Source organism: Porites lutea, chromosome 7 (assembly GCF_958299795.1).
Source record: "Porites lutea chromosome 7, jaPorLute2.1, whole genome shotgun sequence".
NCBI classification, from domain to species: domain Eukaryota; kingdom Metazoa; phylum Cnidaria; class Anthozoa; order Scleractinia; family Poritidae; genus Porites; species Porites lutea.
In genome coordinates this window covers 3967618-3978626 of record NC_133207.1, presented here as the reverse complement: position 1 = coordinate 3978626, position 11009 = coordinate 3967618, and the positions used below count along the sequence as shown (strand labels likewise).

Here is an 11009-nt window from a genome sequence, read left to right as displayed (position 1 = left end):
GCGTAAAACGTGAGGAGTTCACTTGCCCAGAATCAAATAGTAAAATAACAATGACAATCGCTGACAATGTGTCAAAATATTTACTATTTGTTTGTAAAATAGACTGAAGTAACTAAAGAACTGTAAGTGGGTAAAATACAACGCAAATATGGAAACATTTTGGCGATGTGTTAGTCACAACTAAGACAATATTTTTAAACAAATAAATTGTAACCGTGTTTAATTGTTGACAAGCTCCCATGGGTGAGATTACTGCCGTTCAACCCCAAGGAGTGGGGCGAGGGGTGGGGGGGTCTCCCTTATATGGCTTATACTGGGATGGGCCGCTGGACAGGGTATGGTTTTTGACCTCTCTGTCTTCTCTGTGTTCAATGAAACAGGAACATATGTCTGGAAGAAGGGCTTTAGTAAAACTACGAATAAGCAGTCACAAACTAATGATAGAAATAAGCAGATACAATCAAACTTGGAAAGATAATAGGCATTGCCCTTTTTGTGGATCCAATCTAATAAAAGCCAAAGTTCACTTTCTTTTTCGCCGTCCTACGTACTTTATGATTAGGAATAATTTTTACAATTAAGTCAATATTCTGATTCCAAATATTACCCAGTTACCTGTAAACGTTTTGATCAATGAATTGATGAACTCTTCTAATTACTTTATCAATATACAATTCATACGATATATTTCGGCGGGGGGCTTTCTTTGATCTTCGTGACAAACTATTACCGAAGGAACGTCATTGCCCTATGATATATTTTGGTTCTTAAAATAGCTTTTGCAATACTTTATGTATTTGTATGGTCATGCAAATAAAGCTCGTTGTTGTTGATGTTGATTTCCTAAATAGGGTGTATAATTTCGTGTCAGTCTGTCAACGGGGCCGTTTGCCTGCACGATTGATTTGATTTGCTAGATGAATTTTGTTCGTACTCCAAGGATACAAAAGCGATGACTATAACGTGAATTTGCTTTGGTTTGCATTTTGTCCTTTGTCCCGGCTAAATAGGGTAGTAAAAGAGATAGTCGTGTCCTAAACAGATTATACTATTTAGGATTTTGTAGTCCTAAACAGGATCAGGGTTTCAAACCCTAAGCGGTTCACCTATACCCAAATATTGGTCGAGTTCTCCACCTTCCGCCCCCCCCCCCCCCCCCCCCCAGCCCCGGGCGCTCAACAGCTTAACTCAGGGGAATAATAGTTTACTTGAATGAACTGATGATCGACGCCGCGAGGGGTACTCCGGATTTTAAGTGACTGGGATGATCGAAGGATTTTTGGGGGATTCAAATTTTGGATTCCAGGTTTTTGGGGGGCAGAAAAATTTAGCAAGTATATTTTGGGTGGTTTAGTTTAAGTACGGAATTTTTGGGGTTTTCAAAACAATCTGTGGAGGTGCCTGCGTATCCCGGCCTTGGAGTTCTGCGGACAAAGTACAACCAAACTTGTTTTGCGGCTGATTTTTGTCCCCATTGTAGCCTACGATCAAACTCTTCTATTTGGGCGAGCGAAGCGAAACGCGCGAGAACGCGCGAGGGAGCGGCGAAGCTGCGAGGGCCGAGGGGTCTCCTCTCGCGTGCCTCTCGTGCGTCCACTTTTCACGATATCCCCCAAATGGAGAGCTTGCTCGCATGCTACCCCAATCCGATCATCCCCATTACTTGACATCAGGAGTACCTCCCCTATTTTTAATTTAGGAGCAGATGTGCACAGCTCTGCCATGACAGCAACCAATCAAGTTTGAGTTACTATAGTACTTTAACTACATAACAGCAGCTGACTTTCCAGTTTTAATTCTCTACCTACGACGGGTAGAAATGAGTATTTGTTATGTAAAGAAAGTCTCAATTTCATATGTCATAGATCGTGTCTTCCCAGGGAAACTGGAATCCTTTATGAATAGTTAGGATAAACGGATTTCGTGAAAAAAGGAACGCCATAGAAAATCAGGCACGATTTCACACCGACGAACCGAAAAACCCGCCGAATAATTGGTGTTAATTTTGATTAGAGGAAAAAACTGAAGATGAGAGGTTATTGTTGTTGGTCGGCAAGGTGACACAAACACCACAACAAGGCTTAGTACACAGACGCAGTTTTAATGTTGCAAAATGAGCGATTAGTTCCTTGACGACGAGCACGAACTCTTATCAGAGAGGAGGAGGAAATTCACTAGTCACTGGGATTCTTAGTCTAAGGTAAGATTCAAAATCAAACACGGCAGAATTTTTTAGAATCATTCCGACAAGAAGATTTTAGATTTTCATGTAACGCCTTTTGGGTTTAGTTTGTGAGCAACTTATGAAAATTGTCGGAACTTACATGACAATTTATATTTTACTAGTATGTAATAAACAAACCTTCAAATTTTCATCTTTCTAAGCTCAATTCTGTTTTAATTTTCTATTCAATTCAAAGACATTAAGAATGCTGACTTGTAAATATCCTCTAGTTGAAAACCCTTTTTTTTTCTGTATATATTTAATTCAATGGCAAAATCTTGCTGTATTTCATCCTAAGGTACTATTCGCAAAATGAAGCGAATTTTCTGCTGAATGTTGAAAAAAAAAAGCTGCATTTCACCTGTTCCTCGAGTCTCTCCGCAGGCAGCTTAATGTCCAAGATATAACCACTTCGTGTATTGTGACCAACTAAAAGTTATACTTCCTAAATTATATGTCGAACCCTTAACAAGGATTTTGGATGCAAATCTTAATAACCTAGGGCAAAACTCGGCTTTCACTTCCTTTTCTTATAAGGTCTAATATATTTTGCGTTTATTACGCCAGCTTTGGTACGAATATGAATTGCTGTCGTTACCCCTGTCACATTTTAACAGGCGCATCCTTGTGCTAATTGCAATATATTAAAAATGATGTCGATATTAAAGCATATATTGAAGTAATTACAACTTCTGAAGTAAAACTATATCAAGGCAGAAATCATTAATGATAGAATCAAAAGAAAAACGCGAATCCAAAAAATATATTTTGATTATTAATTTTAGGCGCCATTTCGACTGATTAGCCGGTTACAACATGAATTGGGCAGTCATGGCTCAAAGGGGAATGGGGGGGGGGGGGAGGGGGGGAGGTTGGAAAACACTCGTTACCTATGACTTCCACAGAGCAGACTTATCGACTTGCAAAGTAATTTTTATTTGATCTTTAACGACGTATGACATGTTGCAACCTGTTTAAGAGCTTGAATTGTTTCTAATATCGACAGATGATTTGCTCAACATGATGGGAGTTCATCTGACTCACAGCCTTTCAATATGTTGAATAACTGAATCTCTTGTCAAAGCTTTTGCAGTTTGGCACAAAACTGTCCTGGTTGTACTGGTTGACGATAAAAAGGTTACAAAATGAACACAAATTAGTGTAAGCCAAGTTTTCTCAAAACTTATCAAGAACGAAAATTCGCATATTGCTGCGCTTGGTTGATAGCTTTTTATCAGGCAATTGAGAATCACTCAGTCAGTTTGTTGTGAAAAATAAATGATCTTTGATATTCTAAGATTGTCAGGAAATGACCTTTATAGATAACTTCCAGAGTTTTTGCTCATCTGTTTTCAAGCAGCAAGTTTCTACTACGTCGCTTGAAACCATCACAAGCTGCGGTTGGTACTCACACTTTCGAGGCATGACGGCTAAGCTAGCTCGCCAGAAGAGCACAACACACTAGCTGTTTGTAACAAGCAGGAGACAGTAACAAAGACCTAAGAGTTTTCTCGTATTTTTTAGCCCATTCTCTTCCATTCAAAAATGTCAAATACTCAAATTCAACATTTGATTCTCTGACGTCATAGATTTGCAATGTTTCCCAAGGCTTTTTCTTGCTTTCTAGAAAAAGGGCGGCCGAAATTATTCGGGAATATTCGCCAAGAAATTCATCCTAGGAAAGTCCTTTACGTCTAGTAAATTAAAAGATATGCTAGCCAGGTCTCGCTGTTGTAAGCAGTTTCACTGCATGCTAAACGATCGCAAAACTGAGTCGGAAATTTCAAAGACTGGTCAGCTGTAGCCGAGGAAGAGTGATAAAAATATACGTTGCAGTTCCTCTTGCGATTAAAAGCAGACGTGCAATGCTCAACAATCATCTCGTAACATAATTTTTTTACATAGAGTGGACATGAACCTAAAAATTTGTTGAAACCACCTTTCAGCTGTGTATATTACAAAAATTAAAAAATATATATTTAGTTCTAGCCTACCAGAGCAACCGGTTTTTTCGGCTTTAAGTAGAAGAATAACTTAAAACAAGTTATTAATTTACTTATTCTTAAGCGGCCTGGTAAAGAAACAAATGTTATCATGTTATAAAGGCAGGAAGACCTTTGCTTATTTAAATAAACAAAGGATGCATGTATATTAATTTTGCAATAGAAAATGGCGAAATTCAGTAATATGCAGAAGTGAGGAAAAACACGAAAAGAATACGTGGTCTTAATTTGCTCTAGATGGCAAATGCTGCAAAATAACCGGAAAGAACACTTTTTAGATTGCATTCTTCATTTAGGTTCTTCCTTCTTTCAATTTTTTAAAAGAGTGGGTGTTTTCGTTCAAATAATGGTTTGTTTGTTTTTTTAATGTACATTTGCTTAAAAGCTTTTGTAAATTTGCATCACACGGTTTGTTTAAAATACTTGTGAACTCACTCGCACGAAACGAGAGACCACTGAATCCAAGTTCATTTTCAACATTCGTCAAATAAATGGTGACAAGCGGGCTGCTTCGATACAAAACAAACATTCTGCTTCTAAGATTAAATTTGAGAATGTGAAGGGGCAAACAGTTAGGGAAAAAAGTCAAGCAATCGTGAGTTTTGAATCTCAAACTTTATCAGCGCCGTAGCTAGTATGAGGCCAACCGAGGCACTCGCCTCGGTAAAATTTTGACGAATTTCGCCGATCATTTTTATTTTACATAAGCGATCATCGGATATTTTTAACGCATCATGATATTACAAAGAATTCAGCAATTCAGTCAATATACTATGAAAAAATTACCATATCATCGATCTCAAGGGGCTACGTACGTTAACCCAAATTTTTTTTGAACAAATACTGATCAAAACCATTGGCGAGGTTAACGGTCACCCAGATTATGTAGCTTGTTTCTGATTATTGCTTTTTAAATTCCACTTAAATTAACTCGAAAAAAAGTTACCGAAAGGCCCAGAAAACGCTGCAAATCGCATTTCCGAGAGACTACAAAATTTCTCGGGGGGGGGGGGCATGCCCCCGAACCCCCCTAGCAACTCCCGCCTGGCTCGGTTGGCCGTTTGGTCTGGCTACGGCACTGTTTATTATTCAAAAGTGGAAATACACTAAAACCACTTTTATATTATGAGAAAGCGGTTTTAACTTACGTTTGTTTTGCGTTCAATAATTCATTCCAAACAAATGTTGGGTGGTTTTGTTATATTTCAGACACCCTCTTAGCATATATTTTTATTTTTACATTAAATACAGCGGTTTTGCACACGGGATAATCAGCTAAATGAGTTCAGGAGATTGTTGACTTTTGTGATCATTTGAAAACAAAATTGATAGCGACTTCTTGAGTGGGACAACTCGCCCCATATACCGAGGTCGAGTCCAATAAAGTTAACAATCTTCAAGTTATAACGTGCATTTTTTCCGACTTTCGTACATGTAAACGGTCGTCATAGTGGAAAGATTTGTAAACGAATAAATATAATTCTTGTGTGAACAACCCAAAACACAAGAGTTTGTGCTGTGTATACAAATTTAAACCGCCTCAGCTCGTGTCGTGGTAATGACCTAAATGCCAAAAACTTGCGTCTCGGTGATTCTTGGTGAGTTGTCGGTACGTGACCTTGCTGAGACATGGATCAGTTAGTAAAACAGAGTTTAAACAGTGTTTGAAAGCAGTGTTCTAAAACATTTTGAATTTTGCTAACGCTCGCATCTAAACATTGTTTACTCTTAGCAGCGTCGAGGCTTACAACTCAGCGGACTAAAATGCCATTTATGTTCTTTAAAGAAGGCAAAACCTTACAAGCGGATTCAGGGAGACCGCTTCTGAGCTTCCGTTCAACTGCGGCCTAAGTCAGACTTCGTTGTTGCGGTTTTGCTGCGCAATAAATGAAAAAATTGGAAAGATAATGCCATAATGCTTTTGGTTTCAGTGAAAAGATTCTGATCTCTTGGTCTGTTGGCTATAATTCTTTACAGTGAAAATGCTCTCGAAATAGAAAGGAACTATTCACGAATATTTATCAAATAATGAACCACGTCTTGCTTGAATTGCAGTAAACGGCATATGTTTTATAAACAATAACACATCAACATATCAGTGTCGACTTATTATTTTAGCCAAATTTGACTCTGTTGTTTGATCCATTCAGTCCCATTTCCTCTGCTCCACCTTGAAACAAGAAATAGAAAGTGGTAATTTATGTTAAAACGATACCTCCAGCGGTAACTGAATAGCCCTGGTTTTAAAAAAGTTTCCGTAAAAGGTGTTCATCTGACAGCGAGACAATAGGATATAGATCGTTTTAAGAAAAATAGCTTGCATTTAAATTCTTCTTGAAGAGCCAGCTGAACTGGGTAAGGCTAAGCGTGAGCCATGTAAAAAGACTATTGTTGGAACACGGACGAGTGCTCATCAGTTGTTTTTAATTTATCTGTCAAACGAGCAGGTGAATAAATAAGGGACTCACTGTAGTTTCGCAATATTAAATCATCTTACGATCATGGACGCCATTCGAACTAAACCGGTAAAGCACTTTTAGTACCCACTAAAGGTAACCGAATTTCGATGCTTTACTAGAAAGATGCTCGCTAGCTAGCGTTTGGGAAAAATGGAATTTCGTCCGTTAAGTATAATTAATGCTAAATGTATTAATTTCTGGCTTACCTTTTTTGTTTCACAGCGATTATTTTCAAGCTCTCAGGCTGCACAGGGTGAAAGCGGGAGGATTTCACGGTCAGTCAAGTTTTGTAAAATTCGTTGTGCCAAATCGTAGCTGTTACTCATACCTTCCAAAGTTTATTTCCACTCCATTTTTTTGTTTGTAAATCGTTCTGCAACAGAGTGTATAAAGTATTGCAATATTGAGTAAGACGGAGAAAGAGGCCATATCTAATGTAAATATAATTTCCTGTGGAGCGAAACGACTTTTTCTACCTTTAAATCGATAAAGAAATTCATTTCAAAAAGAAAAAAGCTTTGATTTATTATGTGGCTTTCGCGCTTTCTCAGCTAAGTGTTTTGACGAGCTAAGCAATTTCCACGTTGCATTCAGAAGGCGTAATTCGTTTCCTTACTGAAACCACTCTTTAACTTGTAAACGTCAGTCTCTAATTAAAAGTGGCGGGTTTTAAAGAAAGGCTGCCAAATTCAAGCAATTTTTCTTTTTATCGCTGTCACAGAAACCTACGAATGAAAGAAACAATATTTTTTTTTCAAATATGATTTTCATTCAAAGAGAAGCTTGAAACCACTCACTGTAGCTATCGACCTAGGCATTCAGCGGTTTCTGGTTTCCAACAAATTTTTTTTTTTTTTTTTTCATTTCAAAAAATCTGCGAAATTTTAATGAAATAACGGACACTGATAAGTTCAAGGACAGAAATGATTTAAGATTTGAATGCTCACTACTAATAGCGGAAGCCCTCTTTTTAAAGAACATAGCGTAAAACAAACATCTTAATGTTTGCTTCAAAAACCAGGGTAACAGTGGACACACCAGACGAGTGACAGAAATTTTAATTTAGTTTAACGGACAGCCTAAACAGGACAGAGGAACGCCTACGAACTCTCTGCCGGGAAGGTAAGAACGAATTTACTGTGTGATCAGATTCACTGTATTATAATACAAGTAGATTTTATACAATTTATTTCGATAAGTTGTCAGCAACTTCCGCAACGGAATAAGACAACTCTTATATAGTATTTTTTTAATACACCCCTTTTCGGTTGATGAAAATGGTATTAGTAATAAGAGAAAGATTTAGACGTAGTTGGTATGTTAACAGCTTAGAAATTACCAAAAGTTACAAATCTCATGCTTTATGCTTAAGTGAAGATTCTGGTCGATTCAGCCTTGTTTAACTTTTATTTCTGCCCTTTTTTTTCAAATCTAGCCAAGCTTTCCTTCAATCAGGGAATAAAAATTGGGGGAGGAAGATGTTTAAAATAATAGAAAATTTTACAATTTTGGATTTGGGGATTGTTGATAATGGAAATTTGAAGGGAAAAATAAGTCCATCACCGAAACAAGGTCCCTCTGATCCCATTTGCCGACTAATTTAAATAACTGGTTTATGTGTATACCTTTTCTACCCTAATTATTTTCTTCTCAAATCAACCTCATTTCTGCCACCAAAAAAAAAACAGAATGTCTCCTTAACAATGAATTGGGCAGATGTGCTTTTTTTCAGACACATCTGGCATAAAAGTAAGCTAATATAAGCCTAAAGAAGCACTGATAATAGGACTGTATTTTACTTCAGAAATTTTCTGAGATAATCCTCAGATATTTTAACAGCAACTTTACCAAATAGTTTTTTTAGTCCGATTCGGCGAGAAGTTAAATTTAATTGATTTTAATGGCAATCGCTATGACAACGAGAAACATTGCGCTTGATGAAATCATCTTCTTTCTCTGATATTAGTCAATGTGCAAAAGTGGTTTCAGTATTCCTACTAGTTCTAGAAGTAGCAGTCATGTTATAGTAATGCCACTTCTTAGTGGTCCGTTCAAATTTATTTTCCCCGAGTCCACAATTTAAATTCGAAAATAATGAGTTTCAAATATCCTTCTTTGGCAGGTGAAATAGGTGTTATAAAATGAAAGTAACAAACAATTCCACTTTTAATTCAGTTGGTTCGCATGAACACAAGTGTGGAGACCGCCGGAGTCTTCAGTAGTCCGCACGAGTTCGTTTTTGAACTCTGAAGAATTCTATTCGCCGATTTGGTACAAAAATATGATCGCTCACATGCATGTTGGCAGAATTCGTAAACGCATGTTTGTGGCGTTGACGTGTAAACGTGTGTTTTGTGGCGGTTGACAATTGCAAGCGCGTTTTTATAGCCTAAAGCCACTTATACTGGCTTTTCGTTAATAGCATGCGGATCTCAAAAATATATAATAAGAACATCAAAAGGAAGCGTTTAACGTACCTTTTTTTAGTAAACTGAATAGTGAATGAGCTTCAGTGAACTGTTTTGCATGAAATGTCGCTTAACGCAATTAGAATCGGTACTAACGCACGTTTAATGTTTCAATGTGCAGAGACTTCCGTGTAAAGAAATTATGCGGTTGTCACCGTAAATATATTTTAAGAGTGTAATTTGAAAACAAATACAAAGTCAATACCATTCTGAGTCGCCCTTAAATCTAGACGTGAATGCAATTTTCTAGCTGGACTGTAAAAAGACTGTAAATACCACATTAGCAACCTAATTAACACTACATGGTTTAAATGACGGTGCAGTAAGTACAGTATTGACCTCTTCTGTCACACATATCATCCCATGTTTGCATAAATCTGCATTTTATTTGCCCCAAGCAAATTTGAAACAATATCTAATCCATTTTTGCTGTTCAATATCCAGCGCAAAATGCACGCAATGTTTGGTCCAAAATTGAACGCCGGGAATTAATTCGGTCCAACTGATTAGTCTACCAGTTTTCCTTGGTTGGGACAGGCGGACAGCCTTATCGAAATTTGCCAATCAATTCCATTCCTGACCCCGGTCCCGAAATACAACCTGTAGCTGAACTTCTGACTTAGACTGAATGGAAGAAATGCAAGATTACGCAAAACATATTGCTCGATGAATGTTATCTATTTTTTGAATAGTATCTGCACGGTAAAACACCTGTTTACATCCTAAACTGTGCCGAGAAATAGGCTTAACTTTTGAAAAAAGTCTACGAAGAGGTGGGCATGTTAAGAACGTAGAAATATTTTGAATGAATAATAAAACAAGTATTGAATTCTGCTTTTGTACGATGTGAAAAATGATGCAGATCTCGGAGGATGTTCAGCCTCGATAGATAACATCCTCCTCGATCTGCATAATTCTTCACATCCTACTCACCCTCATTCATTCAATAATTTTAAATTATTCTAAATATTTGTATGGGTATTGTCTGTTTAGTGCAACACTGGTATATTTTTACTTTGGTTTCAGAAGTACTGCAGTTGGGCCAGTTCATAATATGTGTAATAAAAAGGTGGTTGGCATCGCTTTGCTTGTCATTGGCATTGTATTAATAGCCATAGGCATCATCATAGGACTGTTGTTACCAAGTATTGCGTTTAAAGAAGTAGAGAAAACGACGTGCGTAAACAGTAAGGACAGCGCCGGGTATGAACGATGGGTGAGTAAAATGTATGTGATACAGTACACGCCCGCAAATAATAATAATAATAATAATAATAATAATAATAGACTTTATTTGAGATCTGGCAAAATAGGTTCTTGTATTTTGGGGTACTTATCGGCAATTTAGGCTCAGTATGTTCAAGTACATGTACCTCGGCGCTCCACGCCTTGGTGATCACTATTCACCTACATTCGGGGGATTTTTGTATAGTTTCCAGGGCCCCCTTTCTCGATAGGCCCAGAAACGTTTCCTGCCTGAAGGCAGATTAGAACCACTGAATTTTGCTTTGTAAAACTGATAGTTCCATTGTATCATAGACCTATTCAGCTAACTCAATGTTGTACCCAATTCAAATCTCCCGGGGTTAAAATTCTTTCTGTACTGTATTTGCATTATAATGTGACATTCACATTTAAATGATACGGAAATTCCTGAAACCAAACGGTTTTTCCCAAAGGGTTTGAATAGGGCACAACATTAAGTTAGCCAAATAGGTCTATTGTCAAAATTATTGAAAGTAAACACGACAAACACAAAACAGCTTTCCGACCTGGCTTGGAAAAACGAGGCACAGTCAGGTGTTTCTAAAACCGTCTTCAAGTTGCCTAGATATCTAATGAAACATTGTATCGA

At 37.4% G+C, this 11009-nt stretch overlaps 1 protein-coding gene across 1 annotated transcript in view; it reads left to right on the top strand.

The window, feature by feature from the left end:
* The first annotated feature begins 6698 nt into the window (after positions 1–6698).
* LOC140943169 (uncharacterized) overlaps positions 6699–11009 on the top strand; it is a 12590-nt gene continuing 8279 nt past the window's right edge. Inside the window, exons 1-3 of the mRNA XM_073392230.1 lie at positions 6699–6779; positions 6909–6961; positions 10181–10370. Coding sequence (XP_073248331.1) covers positions 10209–10370 — 162 coding nt within the window. The 5' untranslated portion in view covers positions 6699–6779; positions 6909–6961; positions 10181–10208. The remainder of the gene's footprint in view (positions 6780–6908; positions 6962–10180; positions 10371–11009) is intronic.